The following is a 17954-nucleotide window of genomic DNA, read 5'->3' as shown; positions in this document are numbered from 1 at the left end:
GTATTTTCATCATAAAAAATTTTTAAATGAAAAAACCAACCTATAGGCATTAAATACGTGTTGGAAAGTGGTGACTACGTAGACCAATCAGATAAAATAATGCGCTCTATGTTGGATTTTCTACACAACCTACAGTGCCTAAAGAATTTCTCGTTGGAGCAAAGGCAGGGTTGAGGGTTTGGGAACCACGATCCAGAGCCCAAACTGTCTCTCTATTATAACCCACTTTTCTCCCATCCCAACCCGACCCAATGATGGCCCATTTTACTTTAGTGCAGCCCAACCCAAGCATAGCATTATTTGTCCAAGTCCTCTCGGCACAGCCGTCTGATTTGGGTAGTCCACCATATTGCGTACGAGTTATCTATTAACTTAGCCAGACTCGATTCAAGGTATGTTCATGTTACAAATTTTTGAATTGGATGAGGTCTAGGATAGGTTTGATCGAGTTTTAGGTTTAAGATTAGTTAGCTCCAAAATCAGGTTAGGTATGTGTAAGTTCTAAACCTACCTACCTGCCTATTTAAATTGCATCCCTTCACCATCTTGATTGGGGGGATCATTGTATACTAACAGCAATTGATCAATAAATAGACTCCCTGTTATTTCAGATATTATCAACAAAAGAAAGTAGGGAACCCCAAAACTCAATTGCGGGGGAAGAAAAGAAAAGAAACAGCACATCAGTAACTTCACAAGACTTTTCCATTGTATGTACAGAATCCAGTCGAGGGAGAACAAGCTAACGAAGCAACGGAATTGTGGAAAAACTTTTCAATTTTTTTCTCTTTTTTTTTTGTCCCTTTTCGAACCCCTAAGCAGAACTAGGCTCTAACTTTATGGTGCAATTCTATAAGATGCTGCATTGTTTTGCAGGGGAGAAGGTGAAAAATTAAAGACCAAAAAAAAGAAAAAAAAATAAGAATTGGTGTGAAAAGTTTGGGAGTTGGGACCGTCCGGTCCGCGAAGTCATCGCCTGTTTTTCGGGCGCGAAGAGTAACGGCTGGTTCGCTCCTCCGCGGCTCTCTTTCAGCCTTTATCGTGTTCCTATCGTTATCCTTCTCCGCGCTCCGCCCTGTCCATGGCGCTCGAGAGGCTCCTCGATCGCGATTTCCGCATCCGACCCGAGTGCCCCTCCCCGTTCTCTACCACTAAGTCGATCGCATGGCCGTCCACTTCGCCGACGGCCTCCCTCACCGCCAGGACCGCCGCCTCATCGGGCGGCGCCTCGAGGTCGGAGCGGCAGATGGGGCAGGTGGTGTGGGAGGCGAGCCAGGAGTCGATGCAGGCCGGGTGGAAGGCGTGGCAGCAGACTGTCAGCAACCTTATGGCGTCTCCCCCGGCGAACTCCGCCAGGCACACAGCGCACTCCGCCCCGCACTTCCCCTCCTGCACCCCCCTCACCGCCGAGTATGGCAGCGTCGGGAACGACGCGATGATCGCCGGGTCCAGCCCCGGCTCACCCTGGTTCTCCCCGCCGACAGCCAGCCCTCCGCCCCCGTCGCCGCCCCCTCCTCCGGCCCCACTGCGCGAGAGCCAGGCGGTGGCGTAGTGGATGAGGTCGCGGAAGAGGAAGACGGAGAGGAAACAGAGGAGAAAGAAGAAGAGGATGAAGACGGGGAGAAGCATGGGGACGGAGTGCGACGACGTGCCACCGTCGAAGGACTCCGCCGGAGGTTGGTCGAGGGGCGGTGGCTCCATCGCCGGATTCGTCGGATTCCGGCCGGGCGCCGCTTCGCATATGGATCGATGCAGCGCTTCGCTTGTTGGTCGGGTGACTTCTCTTTCCCGGGGGCGTGGCCAAAGGGGGTGGGGACCGGGGCCGGTTGTCGTTCACGTAGTACGGCCGTGGGGACTGATGACGTGGCGGGTCTTGTGGCGGGGAAGGATGGGTTTGACGCGGGCGGTTAGTGCCAGGTAGTGGTCGGGGCAGTTGGATTGGTCGGAAGAGTGGTTGGAGGTTTTTTCCTTTTTCTTTTTTTTTGTTACAACAGGCTGAAATTAAATTATTCTGCAGTAAGATACACCACTTAGATCTGCAAGTAAAATGTTACCCAAAGAAATAGGAACAGGTTCAGGTTCTGTTATTACAATATGAGAGTCTCGATGATGGTGTTCTGTTTCTCTATGCTGCCTGGTATACATTGATTGGTGCGTAAGTCTTGTGATTAACAACCTTGCAGTTTTTGTACCTTCATCTGATAGCTTCCTTGTTAACCATACTGTGATGCTTTTTTATCATTCGCAGGTTGCAAGTCGTATTATTCCTGGATGCCATATGTTATCTACTTGGTATTCTAACAGGTTCAAGTGTGCTCTATGAACTTTGCAATACCTACCTTTACATATTTTAATACCGTAGACTGCTCCTTAGTTCTACCAAAAAAATAAATAAATAAATAACTAGTCAATTGCCCGATTTCCTGTGCAATAGATGGCTTGGCACGTGCGAGAGTAGTTGGAGCTTAATCAGCCAACTGTGCTCGCATTTTGCATAAATTTTCCAACAAAAATTAATGTTTTGATATACATGATGTAGAATAAATATAGTGCAATGGTGTAGGCAGGCGCTAGTTGTATATTGAGTTAGTTACATATCCATTTTTGTGAAATCTAAAATTATCTATTTTTTAATGAATAAGGGAGTATCTTTATTATCATAAGACATTTCTTGATAAATAAAATTTTCTCAACTGGCAATTGATCCAAGCTGCTCATGCATGACTTGATCAATGCTTCACTCAAACTAGGTTTAGATAGGAAATGAGTCGGATCAAAACAACTTTTGGACCTTGACTAGTGGACAAGCCAAATTTGAGTACAAATTGGTAGCAAAAATATATGAAAGCTTGACGTGGTTTGATGAAAGCTCGACTTAGAATTTTTAGACAGATAGAGATTGAATAATAAATGTTAATATATATATATATATATATATATATATATATATATATATATATATATAGATTATTAAAACACACTTTGCAATAGGCTTTCATTCCATCCATTTAATGATTCTAGGACTGCACTCCTATCTATATATTTTAACGATTCGAGGATTGTATTCCTACATAAATCTTTGGTCAATTTATCTGCTGTATATATATTTTTCAAATCTCAAAAAGTCTAGCAACATAACATATCCCCTACAAAGACCTTTTACATTTTAATATCTTGCATGTATAGTGTATCCATTTTCTTGTAAAAGTGTTTGATATATCAACCAGTAAACCTAAATGTGATATATACATGCATGCATACATATATGTGCATAGATACATACATACAAATACAAATACAAATATATCTCTATGTGTGTGCATCACGTTCAAATATACCCTTCACTTTTCATGGATAGAGATCAAGTGGATGTTCTACACTAGTTTCTTTTTAATTATTCGAAAAAAAAATTCATTCATGTATTTCATTAAAATCATAAACAGATCTATATTCTTTTGAAAAATTTCTAAATAATTATATATTTTATGTAATCTTCTTTGTTGTGACTATTGAATTTTTATTTTTGAATCATGCAAATAGAATGAGGAATGATCCGTCTAAAAAGGTGTAATTTATAATCTACAAATCATAAGGCCCTATTTATTTATATAAATAAACAAGTCAATGATAGTTTACTTAATTGTTTCAAAGGCAGATAGATTTGACATGTAGAGAAGTGCAACACTAATGATTATTCAGCATAATTTTCACCAATAAAAAACTTCAGCATATATATGGATAAATTTAGAGAAGGATAGATTGGATTTGGGCTTAAATCCGATTAGGTCAAAATTAGATAATAGAATTCTACGTCAATGATCCAAATAGTTAGATATAATCTACTATCTTAAAACTACTTGCACATAAAAAATTATATAATTTGAAGATCTCTATACTATGTATCAAGTGATCAATAAATACATCTAATTCAATTTTATTTAGGCTGTTCAATTTTTGACTACTTGATGCATAGACTAAGGATCTTCAAATCATGTAATATTATGTGTGCAAGCAGTTTTGAGATAGTAGATTATATTCAATGATTTGAATCATTGATGTATGATTTTTATTATAGAATTTTGATCTGATTCGATTTGAATCTAAATTTAATCGATCTGATTCTAGCATGGTTCTCTCTTTTTCTATATATATATATATATTAGAAGTATGTATGTATTAGGCCCTCTTAAGGGGAATTCCTGTTTCCATCATTACGTAGAAATGAATCATTTGTATCCAATACTGATTGAATTATTGGAATTAATGTAAGTTAGACTACATACAGTCATATAACCAATCTCTGAAACCGTTGCCTGCTGGCAGGGCTTTGGCTAGCAATCGTACCATCCTGTTGCTGGGAATATTCCATAAAAAATTCTCTCAGGGCAGAGTTCCAAACACTTCAGCCAAAGAAGAGCAGAACATGGACATCGGAGATAGGAAGCGATCACGCATGCTTGGATTGGGTACGTTTACTTTTCCTTTTCTCGTGACGCGTCGCATCTGCGGGGTGGAAGAATAAATCGTGCAAAAGCGCGGTCAAAATGCGGGCTCTATGGCCTGGTGGTCGGGATATTGGAATTTGAATACAGCAGCCCGCGTTCGACTCTCGGTGGGACCCTCGTTGTAATACTAAGATCAAAGCAAGCGAGGGCAAAATCGGAATAGTACGTTCCTTGTACCGGTTCTTTCTCTGCGGCCATGGCCACGGCCACTCCCTTCACCTTTTTGTTTTTGGCCAACGCCGTCTGTTTTTATTTTGACTACGAAAAATTTTAAATTTTTATAAAATTTTATTTATCATCATACAAAATTTTAATTTTTATTTTGATAAAAAAATATTGATTTGTTTGTTCACAAAGACACTACATCTCATCAGTTTTGGACTGATAATTTTTATATTTTTATTTTTATTTCTATTTTTGGCTAATGTCGTCTGTTTTTGTTTTAGTTACGAACAATTTTAAATTTTTATAAAATTTTGTTTACCACCGTACAAAATTTTGATTCCTATTTTGATGAAAAAATATTTATTTATCCGTTCATAAAAGACGCTGCATCTCATCAGCTTTGGATTGACAACTTTTATCTTTTTATATTTTTATTTTTGTTTGTGATTAATGCCGTCTGTTTTTGTTTTGATTATGAAAAATTTTAAATTTTTACGAGATTTTATTTATCACCGTGCAATATTTTGATTTTTATTTTGATAAAAAAATATTTATTTATTCATTCATAAAGATGCTGCGTCTCACCAGCTTTGGATTGATAACTTTTATATCTTTTTATTTTTATTTTTATTTTTGGCCAACGTCATCTATTTTTATTTTGACTATGAGAAATTTCAGATTTTTATGAAATTTTATTTACCACCGTATAAAATTTTAATTTTTATTTTGATGAGAAAGTGTTCATTTGTTCGTTCCTGCATCTCACCGTCTTTGGATTGATAACTTTTATATTTTTTTATTTTTATTTTTATTTTTGGCTAACGCCGTCTGTTTTTATTTTAGCTACAAAAAATTTTAAATTTTTACAAAATTTTATTTACCATCGTATAAAATTTTAATTTCTATTTTGATAAAAAAATATTTATTTGTTCGTTCATAAAGACGCAACATCTCATCAGTTTTGGATTGATAACTTTTATGTTCTTTTATTCGCCTGATGTCCTGAGTCTTGTGTGTTAATGCCGAAATTTTCTTTCTTTCTTTCTTCAGTTTGCTTACATCTTTTGCGTTTAACTTCGCTTGGTGGATTTTGCTGGCATGGTTGATGATGAATTGCCAAAGAGAGTGGGTATAGTGAAAGGCACGAGGAAAGTTGCTAATCACGAGGAGAGGGCTAGGGTGCTTTGGTCTATGGATGGCTGCTTCTGGAGTTTCACTCTCGAATACATGGGTGGCTTTGGCAAGACTTGGTACAATGGTACGTAGCCTGTCGGTGGTCCTGTCTTAAATGTCGCTATGTCTGGCAGGATGGGCGGTGATCGCTGGGTGGTTTTTACAGGTAATGCAAAGACCATGTAATGATACTCGTAAAGGTCTACAAGATATTGGCTATGGCTTTCTCTGAATATTGTGAGATTGCCATTGTTTAATGGCAAGTTTTTTTGTTATGTATGAAGAATAACTGGCTGTACTATGCATCTCTGATTTCTGATTTTCTTGATATTGTGTCCCCAAGATTTGTACCAGATGTCTTTTATTCTTTTAAAGAGAAGTTATTGTTTACTTTTATCTCAAAATATGTGATTAATATTACCTTTCATCTCATCTCATCAAAAGATTGCATGAGGAACCATTTTCAGGCATACGTACTTGGGATTCCCTAGACCGCTGACTGTCAATATGACCTGTTTTTAATGTGGTTCACATGTAATGTTCTTTTTAAAAAAAAAAAAAAAAGAAAAAAAAAGGAGAGAGCAAAAGTCCTGTTTTACAGAGCAATTATTAAATTTTGGATCGGATTAGCAGATGTTCTTCATCCTGTTTTACAGAGCAATTAGAATGGATGACTACTGAAAGTTGTTCCTACATTCTCTTCACCAACCTATCCTTTCTACTGGTGGTTTAATAAAATGATGTTGGAAGAATAGTCAATTATTTGTATTCTAGCATCTGTCTGCTGTACTTCATGGGATACATATACAGAGCAAAACTTCATTGGGAAAATGTCAATTTTCTCTTGGGACCATGAATTAATTAAAATTTGAATATATAAAAGTACACTAAGTTTACGGTATTTTTTTTTTTTATTTTTCTGAAATCATTGAGGATTTGTTTGGATAGTTGGGCTGAAAATTCTATAGGATTCGTGGCCTAATCATAAAAATATTAGATTATAAGTAGGTCAGGCCCATATTTATAAGTATCTAACATCATTTTGAGTGGGCTGGTCTGGATTTCATAGGTATGGGATCCGGACCAGCCCATTCAAAAAGTGATTTTGGATACTTGTAAGTAAATGATCTTATCTGTTTATAGTCCATTATTTTTTATGCTTGGACTATGAATCTCATAAAATTTTGGGCCCAATCATCCAAATAGATCTGGATAGATATACAAGATATTTTGCAAAGAAGAAACTGGATATTAAATCAATACAAACACAAAATCAGTCTCAAACTAAAATACTAAGCATCGGATCTATGGCACCAAGATCACCTTTCAAGGTTACATAAATTAAATTAAAAAATAAGCATAGACATGTACCAAAAAAAACATCAATTTTTTTTTTAAAAAAATCTTGTTATCTTATGGTGGGATTAGGTTTTTTAGGAGCATAAGACCTCTTTTCCTTTCCATGTTCTTCCTCTTCTCATTCTTTGTTTCTTTCCTTTCTGTTCTCCCTTTGTTTATTTCCATTTTTGTTCTTCTTCTCTTCCTTTCTTTTTACCTCGTCTTCTTCTTTTCCTCTTTTTCTTTGCTTTTCTTTCTTCTTTCATTTAAACATCCATAAAACTTAAAATAATCCTCGAAAACATAAAAATTTGAAAAAACAAAAAAAAAAAAGAAAAATGCTGTACCGATATCTAAACAATACATATTTGTATATCGAGTATCGATAGGTACAGTATGCTATTGTGCCATTTCGGTCAGGTACCGGTACAGTACCTGGTGTCTAAATTGAGGACCTTGAATTCCAGTGTGAAGCAATGCTTTTATATATGAATGTCTTTGGTCCTATCACCTCTTGCAATGAGTCGTAAACCTGTCGGCAGATTCTTTGCTGCTGAGAGAACTTACCTCCTTCCTGATATGTTGCATACTTCATTCCCCTGACAGAAGTGCAAGAGTTTGCTATCATATCTTTGTTTGTTTAGTTATTTGGAACCAGGTGCAGTGAAGTCAACTTTTTGCTCCCGAATTGAACTGGACTGGGCAAATACAGGAATTAGCAGAAATGGTGTGTAAGGATGGAACCTGTCCACCTCATTTTTGAATGCTGATGAATAAAATCTTTTCAGATACTTTGTTGTCCTCATAATTGAGTTTCCCCACCCTGCACTCAAAATTGCTGACCCAGTCGACCCTTTTTTAACCTTCATTCTGCTTTTTGATGTTAGTGCAACATGAATTGCAAATGTGGCTGGCTGTATTTTGTATTGTAATTTCCTTCAGTTTTGAGATTCAGAGGCAATCAGCTATAATATTTGTGCCTATCATCGGACCCATGTAAAGTTCTGTATGCTAGGAGTGAAGTTGAAATCTTAAATTTGTACCTTCTGAAGTAACCCAATTTCAATCTCAGTTGCACCTGCTCCCTTCCGAAGTGTGATACCTCTGATATGTTATTCTCTTTTTTGAGAGAAAGAAAAGCAAGGAATGCCACCCAGCTTTATTAGATAGAAATAAAAAAAAAAAAAAGGATAATGAAGATAAATAAAGTTCAAAGTGTTATAGCTCAGTCACAAAAGGGAGAAAATGTAAATAATAATAAAGTAGAGATGAGGACTAACAGAGACAGCTAAGCTATCCAAATTATCTTAGAAAGCTTAAACAGACTTAAGAAGTGAGAGAGAAAGGAGGATTGTAGGAAAAAAGTTGGAATGGTCAACTTTCCACAATCGCATTCTCTTTATTGACAGAAACTTTAACATATGATAAGACCAAGCTTTAGACAATAGTAACTTCTCTCGAAGAACTCTTTAATAGAAAAAGAACCGAGAATGGAGTCACCAATCTAGGAGGAATGAACCAGGAACTAAGTTTCTATCGCAGAGTTTGATGATATTGTCGTTGCTTGGGAGAGCAATGGATTTGATCCCAACTCTTGAAGGATTGTAAGATTCTCTGAACCACTACATAGATGGAGCTGCTTCTCTTCAAAAAAATCCTCGAGTTTCGCTCTCGCTAGATTTGCCAACAGATTGCTGCTATAAGTTGATCAGCCGCTAGCTTTGTTGAAGCATTAAACTTTGCCTTCCTTCAGGTAGTCTACACCTGTGTAAGCTTTTAGGCCAACCATTAATCCTTGGTTGTATTTTAAAAGCCATTCAGATGCTGCGAGTAAACAGACATGAGATGAATAAGTGGCCAATAGCTTCAGAACTTTTCCCATAAAGACAACAGTTTGAGTTTGGACAATCCATCTTTTCTTAGCCATAACCTCTGTAGTATGTATTTTATTTCTAAGAGCCAACCATAAGAATACTTTGATTTTTTCAGGAACAACAATTTTTCAAATTATTTTATAGTAAAAATATTTTAATCTGTCATTGTTGATGAGACGGTAGAAGGAATCCACAGAGAATAATCCATTAGATGTAAGCTTCCAGATAGAAACATCAGCAATTCTTGTCGGATGAATATTATGTAAGCTAGTATGAAGTAATGCAAGCTATCTAGATTGAGCTAAAGTTATTCTCTTATAACCTGTTCAAATTTAGTAACGCTGATATAGATAAACAGTGGATCAAATTGCACCAGCCTTTAATCATCATTACCTGAAAGTTCTAACTCGATTTTTTCAAATCCTTTGTTTTCCCCCTAGAATGGTAGTCCCATTCCTATATAATTACTGATGTTACTTGGTCGGAATCTTGAGAGGCAATGTCACTTTCAAGACTAGAGATGGCAATGGATAGGATTTGAATCGGATAGTATACTATCCATCTCCAAACCCGAACTTAATACCCTATATCCAAACCATATCCGATACCCAATCGGGTAAGAAAAGAGATACCCATCCTCATACCCAACGGGTTCGGAAATACCCATAAGTAACCCATTTCTCCATACCCAATCCATACCCGCCCCATACCCAACCCATACCCGTCCATTCTATATCCAAAAAAAAGTAAAATAATTTTATGCATATTATCAATCAAAAATAGAATTACCAATTATATATATATACATACATACATATGCACATACACACTTCTAACACACACACATACATACATGCATACATATATGCATGCATACATATATATACATACATACATATATATAATTATATATATATATATAGAAAGAGAGAGAGATCATATATATGTGTGTGTATATATGTGTGTGTGTGCGTGTGTGCGTGCGTGTGTGTGTGTATATATATATATATATATATATATATATATATATATATATATATATATATATATATACATATCTGAATATATATATATATATTCAGATATGGGTTCGGGTATTATCCATATCCATAGGTTCAGATTCGGATTCGGATAGAAAATAGCACTATCCATATCCTACCCATACCCGTACTATAGTTTTCGGATTTTACCCAAATCCGAACTCAAACCCGATCAAACCCTATTTTTCGAGTTTGATCGGGTTCGGATAGGATGTATACCCATCGGATCGGATCAATTTTGTCATCCCTATTCAAAATCGAAACCCGGCACCCGAACCCGGTGCTCCATTCTATAAACAGAGGTTTTTCCGTTTACAAAACCAAAAGGAAGCAAAGTTTTGTTTTAGAACAATGATAACCGGTCATAATTAAATTTCTGTCAAATACTTTGAAACGGTCCGTGGGGTGCAACCGCATGGCTACATAGTACATGTGAGGCAAAAAAAACAAAACAAAAAAAAAAGATCTTGAGTACTCGTCTATTTAAAGGAACATTTTTTTTTCTTTTTGTTTTTGTTTGAAAGGCAAACGCCTAGTAACCGTTGGCCTGTTCTTTTTGACTATTATCCTTGAAAAATTTCTTAATTTACGAATTTACTTGATAGGACCATTCGCACGCTTTGTCACATCAATTTCAAGAGATCTTCAAGGGTACTTGGGCCAATGACAACGTCTAGACTTGATCATGTCACTAGTTAAAGAACCACTGGGAAAAGGGTCGTGCTCGTGGGGTAAATAATAGCTTTATCTTAGCACCAGCCACTCGAACACGTTTCCTTTCGTTCTTTCCAGGTGGGCCCTTGTTCTTTTCTGGGCTCTTCACTGGATGCCATTACCCATTAGCCTATGTCACGTTTTAGTTCTCCCATCCCTTTTCGGTGGGGACTACCCTTCCTTGGACTCCGCCAGAGAAGCGTATCATCTCATGCGCGTATATACCAGCGCCGTCTGCCCAAAAATTCGGCAACAGTGTTCGCGTAAATGCCGATATTTACCCTCACCCACTACGTGTCGCTTTTTAATTGCTCAAGGATTGCGTTCAGCTGTTTGGCTCAACCTCACCCAAGCCTCCTCTTTAATCCCAATTGTAATTTACCATATTACCCTTGAGCTAATTGGGCAATATCAAAAGCTCGTCTCGTAAACCTCGGTTAAATCGGTAATAAATCTTACTCATTCAATTTATATCCAGTTACATAATTTTTTTTTTAACGTTACAATAAAAAAAGAACACAGAGAGTAGATTTTTTTTTTATCCAATTACTTATCAACTCGGTTAAAATTGTTAAGCTATTTTGGCTAAATAATTTTTATATTTAAAAAGTGTTTAGCATTTTTGTTTTTCTAAAAATTATAATTAATTTTTTGTTTCGGGAACCAGACAGTATTTAAGAGTTAAGACATCTTCGGGGTAATTTAGGTAAAACAATTAATTCGTTTTTTTTTAAAAAAAAATCGCCGGAGCCATTGGAGGTCCATTTGGAGTCGTTACCAATTTCTTCTGCCCTTTTCTTCTCCTACGCCATCTCTCTCTCTCTCACACTTACCCTGACGAGACTCGGATATTATATAACCCCAAGCGTGGAGTTTCGTCTTCCCCTATCTTTTCTCGTCTACGAGCCCTAGAGAGAGGGAGACGGCCTGCCCTTCCCTTCTCCATTGGTCCATCCGATCCTCGGAGATCGTTTCTCTCCGGCGCCGGTATCCGATCCTTAGAAGAATCACGATTTCTCGAGCTCCAAGATGGTGTCCGCGAATCGGGAAATGGCGGTTTACTGCTTCGACACCCTTGTCGCCCACTACAACAGCGAGCAGGCGCCTCCCCCGGCTTTCGAAGAAGGCCAGCAGTAAGGATCGCCCTTCTTTGATTCGTGTCCTTGGTTCCGATTATTGTTTCTCGTTTTATTATGAAAATTTATGGCGTTTTACTTCATCTCCTGTAGAAAAGAAGGAAATTTGGAGATATTTTCGTTTGTTTTCTTCTTCACCTTGGGAGTTTCTGGTGCTCTGTTGGTTTGATTGCACGACAGCCTTCAGTCGAGCTATGAAACGTTAGAAAAATGCTTTTGATGTTTTAAAGCTATAATAGAGGATTGATGATAGCTGGATTATGCTCCGATTGCGTATGCATTAAAGGATTGCTTTCTTTTCTCGATTCTAAATGGGTAAATCTTATTGGTTTTAGGTTCTCTTGTACGGATATGATGATTAAAAATTTCTTCTTGGGTTTGGTTGAGTGAAGGATTGGTATTTGAGGTCTGTTTTCTTCGAAAAGTGTTTTTTTTTTTTTTTTTTAAATAGACATATATACCTTGTTCACTGTCTTTAATGATGGATTATTTCGGTGTCATAGGCAGGTGCGGGTCCGTGTCTCATTTGGTCCTTGAAATTAAACACTGGCACATGATTCTTCTTTCCTTATCATGTTGCTGATGGTACTGATTTTCCTTTTGATGTTTATCTATACTTTTTATCTTTTTAATTTAATATTTTGGTTTTTCTGTCATGGTTAGAGGTTCCTCTTCGCCCCATCTGGGCCCTTTACATGTTATATTTATGGCTTTAGTTTCTGTTTTCTTTGTGCTGATTGGATTAAGTTAGTTTGCTTAAAAATGCTGAAATGCGTCTTTCATGATTGTGGTTATGTTTATTGAACGCCATCAACTTTGTGATGTGGGAACAAAGGAAGAATCTGTGATAATTAGTACTTCGTTCAGACTTGGCCTGATTTTGGCTACTGTGATAATTTGTTGATCAGTGATTAATGTCCCCTTTGGAAATATCATCACCCACTGTTAATTATGGCTTATTATGAATTTCATTGATTCAATAACAAAGTGATGGGTCTTTCACCTCTGAAATTGCAGCTATTCGAGGCTGCAGACTTTGAAGTTTTATTTGTATGTTGTAGTTCTCTATGGATATATTTGTTGTATTGCTCTGCTCTTACATTGATATGTTTCTGATTTCAGCCCATTGTTTGTAACTTGGAAGAAAGCTGTCAATGGTGGGGAGCCGCGTCTCCGTGGTTGTATTGGAACTTTAGAAGCCCGATGCTTGATAAATGGTTTTAGGGACTATGCATTAACTAGGTATTTTGTTTTACACGGATACCATCTGAAAGTTTCTGACTTTGTGCATGGTAATATTGGAAGGATGATAACCTTGTTATGATTCTGATTATAATTTTTAACACTTAACAAAAAGCCTGTAAATTGGTGATTCCAATCTAGCACCATCAACATAATTATCTTCAGAACAAGAATTTGATGTCATGCAAAAGCCTGGTCTGCTCAGTTCCGAATTTGATTATCTTTAATTTGCAGGTCATGAACACAGGAAATCATGACTGTCATATGCATCTAGGCATGTATTGCATCAGTTAGCATTAGCACATGTCATTTTAATGCACTGATAATTATATGATTTATGATGCATGAATTGATTGATGAATAAACTGCTCTACATATTTTTCGGTTTATATATGTGTCATATCACATGAAATATTTGTATTTATTCATTACTAAAAATAATATTCTCATATATAGACTGAATAAATTTTAATCTTTTCCTCGGAACTACATGAATGTTGTTTATACCAAGGATTCAAGTCCCAGCGGAATGTCCTATGAGATAGGGCCATCCTGCTAGTGTCCCGATCGGACAACCCCATCCCACGGGATTTAGGACATCTTTATCCTAAGTGTCGGGACCGGAGGGGGGGGGGGGGTGCGTCCCATTCCATGGGAAAACCGGGACAATCCTGTCCTACGGGATTTAAAATCTTAGTTTATACAGAATTTTTAAATTGATAAGAAACCATATAAACTGTCTAATGTTGTGAACAAGAGAAGAAATTGACTGTTCTCTAAAATTCTGTTACTTTCCTATGGATGAATAATGTAAAACTTGTACTTCCATGCTTAAAAATTATTCATGGCACTAGAGCGGTGATCTCATCAAATCATACTGACAGGTATGTCATAATTTTGATGAATTTGGTTTATTGAACAAAAAATTTCAAAATCAGTGGATAAAATGACATTGTTTTAGATATCTAATTCTCTAATTATGCCATAGTGGGTCTGTTAGCTTGTGTGGGGGTAAGCCAGCATTGTCATGTTCTCTGATTGTGCCATAGTAGTTTTGTTAGTTCTTATCAGTTCTTGTTTTCCCTTAATAACATATAAGAGAAGTGCTTGCACCATACCTTTGTTGGCTGATGACATTATGTTTTAAAGGCCTTATGATCCTGATACTGGAAGTGCTTGATGAAAATTTGTTTGTTGAAATAAGTTCTCAGTCTCAATCATTTAGGAGGAGAAGGGCCAATTCCGATAGCTTCTAACTAGGGCTGAAACCGATTCAAATATGGATCGGATACCAGTATATCCGTATCTATATTTGTTTTGATTTATGAATACAAATATGGATGTTACTCTGATGCAAATTTATCCATATTTGTTTTAAATGGATATGGATATGGATGCAAATCAAATAGTGGAAGTATGTATATAAATATAGATGTAAATTGGATAATTAAATTTTATGACCATAGAATCAAAGATATTACTAAGTGGAAGGTAAATCAAGTTAATATCATATTAATGTGATCATTTGTTTTCCTTAAAAGTTTCTGAGTGCTATATAAAATTAAACAAAATTACAAATACAATCAGATATTCGGATACAAATTGGATGGTTGTTTCTCTTTATCTATATTGATGTTAGTCGGATGTTTCTTTTTATCCAAATTTCTACCTACATTAGGATAGATTCAGATATGAAAATAGATCTAGATAGATATTATCTGGTCCACTTTCACTCTTACTTCTGATTGTTCATCAATGAATCAACACTTTTCATAATAGACCACAGGCTAGGAAACTTCATCCAGCAACATGGATTAGGTTTGTGTATGGCATGTGGTTCGCTGTAGAGGTTTAGAAATAGGTGGATTGATCAGCTGACAACCGTATCACTGATGTAAGATTTCATACCTCATGTGATGGATCTCTAAAAAGGTTGCCTTTGGGTAGTTGTAAAGGAATGAGTATTGTTTTTCTTTTACTCTCAATATCTGGAGCTGCATTGTACCTTTGCATGCAAAGATACCGGTGGAAATATTTTTGCTGGATAAATGTTTGCCAGCATATGTTCTTCATTACATGCTAGAAATATGCCGGTGACAAATGTTTCAAGGATTGTATCAAAACACTAGCAATCTTTAGTTCTTTTTATTTGTTGTCAGTGCATGCATAATATTTGGAATCCAACTAGATGGCTTTAGACCATATGCCCAGGGCTCTGCTTGTTAGAGCCTTTAATTAAACACATTATTTTGCCTGTTATGGCAGCAGCTGGCATCTTACTTGACTTTGTCCTTTCTAGAACAGCTAACCCATCAGATATGACAATTAAGGTTGTCCAATGATATCTTGCAAGGAAAATTAGAATAATTGAGGAAATTGTGTTGTGCTGATATTTGGAGTTTAAAAAAAAACAGTGCTGGGCACATGAAATGCACATGATTTATTCAAGAGTTTGGAGCATTCAATCAGTGGCTTTCATGATTGTAATGAATTTGATAAACAACACTTTTCCATTTTAGTAAAGATGTAAGTTATACTTTATAATATAAAACTTATAAACCAAGTTATGAGGTTTTAGTTATAATTCTGACAACTTTGGGTTTGTAACTTCACCTTTTCATGGCACAGAAATTTCCTTAATTTGTATTAAATGTAGTATTCTGGATTTTCCCAGGAGAGTTTTATTTTTCCTGTAATTGATTTTGTATTTCTGAGGTGGCCACAGGGAATAAGGTATGTGTATATTCTTGTAATTCCTCCAGCTAATGGATTTTCTATCTTCTTGCAGTGCTCTGAGGGACCGGCGCTTTCCTCCTATACAAGCTAAAGAATTGCCATATTTGGAATGCACAGTATCTATACTGGCTGATTATGAATCTGCTCTCCATTACCTTGATTGGGAGGTTGGCTGCTTCTCTTGTGTTTGATGCAGAATGCACAGCATATTAGCTAGGGGCATGGGTGTTAGGTATAAGCTGTTTGCATGGAACAGAATTATCTTCTGTTGCTCTTTCTAAACCATATTACCTTCTAGTTTCCTGCTAGATTCTAATGCCTTGGCCTGCTAGTTGTTCTGTTGTATTCCGATGTTTTGAAACACCCTCGAGATTTTAGTAGGTGTGCTACTGAATGGATTTACAGAAGATGGGGAGGAAAAGACAGAAACAATGATCTGGTTTACATTGTTAGATATGACAGTGAAAAAAAAAAAAAAAAACTGTTTTTAAAGGATTTGACCATTGATAAAAGCATGGCATAGTAGGATCTATAAAACTAACTGCACAGTTAAGAGAATGCGGCTTATTGTTTATGGTTGTAGTAAGAGGCAAAATCAATGGTTGTCTGATTTCTGTGCTTGCTTTTTAGAGGTTGCCTCGCAGAATGCTGGATTACTTGTTCGTTTAAACAAATTACAATTGTTTTTGTCTTTTTCTTTCTCCATCAACCCATATGTTCCCATGCTCACACCAATCACTATCTAAAGCAGTTGGGGTATTTCTAGTGCTTACAGCTGAATACTTTCTATTTTGCAGATTGGAAAGCATGGCTTAATTATTGAATTTACTGACCCTGATTACAACGCAAGGCGCAGTGCAACATACCTGCCTGAGGTTGCTGCCCATGAAGGTACATTGTGTATTATTAGTTTACTCTCCTCAGTTTTCCCTTTATTTTCTTCTCTGAAAGCTCAGAGCATCTGAAAATCAGGTCAAATCGGAACTTTACAGGAAACTTGCTCTTTCATCTAGGGAGATATGAGATGCTCACTGATTCATTCTTCCATATCTAATACTCTTGCATGTGTTTTTCCATCTTCTGAACATAATTATCCACACAGAGGGCTTAATTAGATGAAGGGCATGGTGGTTTTTGTCTTACTTCAGAATATGCTTTATATCAGCATGACGTAGACCTTTTCTTTTCCCCTTTTGAAACAGGTTGGACGAAAACAGAAACCATTGACTCATTGATGAGAAAAGCTGGTTACAATGGAGTCATCACTGAGTCCCTGCGCAAGCGACTCCGTGTCACCCGCTATCAAAGCACCCTGTACACCTTGCGCTACAGTGACTATGCCTCTTATGTCAAGATGATCAGAGGAACTGCCCCTATAGTTAATGGTGCTAGACTTAACCATTGATTTATTCAGAGCAGCTTCATTGTTAAAAGCTGCAGAGGTACATTCAGACTTATTTAAAAGCAGTTGGGTGAGAATTTGCCTCGATTCCATCCCTGCCAATTGATCTGCTCTCATTACCTGTCAAAACTCATTCAAGAAATAGGAAAGCCAACAGGTTAGCCGGCAACTGTAAAATTGTTGAATGGCTAGCTGTATCATGTACGATCTATCTGTGAGGTCGAAACATTCTCTGTGGATTCAGTTTAATTTGATATGCATTCCTTCATATGCCGTGTGATAAAATTTTACCTGGCATATGTCTTCGAAAGGGCAAACAATGAAATCTAGGGGCGGAGCCACGTTTTGGCTTGGGGGTTCAATTGAATCCTCAAGATTTGGTGCAATATCTTTAGGGGTATGTAAATATTATTCAAAAAATTATATATATATATATATATATATATATATATATATATATATATATATATATATATATATATATATATATATATATATATATATATATGTATGTATGTGTGTAGTTTTAAACTTTCATAGAACAAAGAATCTTAGTTAATTTAGTGGTTTGAACCTTCACTCTCCATCCCTTTTGTCATAGGTTTGAATTTTTTTTCTTTTTTTTTTTC

The 17954-nt window shown here is 36.6% G+C and overlaps 2 protein-coding genes across 2 annotated transcripts; one reads left to right on the top strand and one right to left on the bottom strand.

Annotated features, from left to right (window-relative positions):
- Positions 1-638: 638 nt before the first annotated feature.
- LOC105053861 (RING-H2 finger protein ATL32-like) lies at positions 639-1814 on the bottom strand. Its single transcript, XM_010935176.4, has one exon. It carries the CDS (start codon positions 1699-1701, stop codon positions 1054-1056), a length of 648 nt encoding a protein of 215 aa, XP_010933478.1. The 5' UTR covers positions 1702-1814; the 3' UTR covers positions 639-1053.
- A 9867-nt stretch (positions 1815-11681) lies between these two features.
- LOC105053862 (uncharacterized protein At2g38710) lies at positions 11682-17593 on the top strand. Its single transcript, XM_010935177.4, has 5 exons — positions 11682-11942; positions 13068-13187; positions 15976-16090; positions 16721-16814; positions 17126-17593. Exons 1-5 carry the CDS (start codon positions 11839-11841, stop codon positions 17326-17328), a joined length of 636 nt encoding a protein of 211 aa, XP_010933479.1. The 5' UTR covers positions 11682-11838; the 3' UTR covers positions 17329-17593.
- The last annotated feature ends 361 nt before the right edge of the window (positions 17594-17954 follow it).

The sequence above is a fragment of the Elaeis guineensis genome, chromosome 11 (genome assembly GCF_000442705.2).
Source record: "Elaeis guineensis isolate ETL-2024a chromosome 11, EG11, whole genome shotgun sequence".
NCBI lineage: Eukaryota > Viridiplantae > Streptophyta > Magnoliopsida > Arecales > Arecaceae > Elaeis > Elaeis guineensis.
Note: the sequence above shows the minus strand (reverse complement) of the source record. Positions and strands in the feature narration are given on the sequence as shown.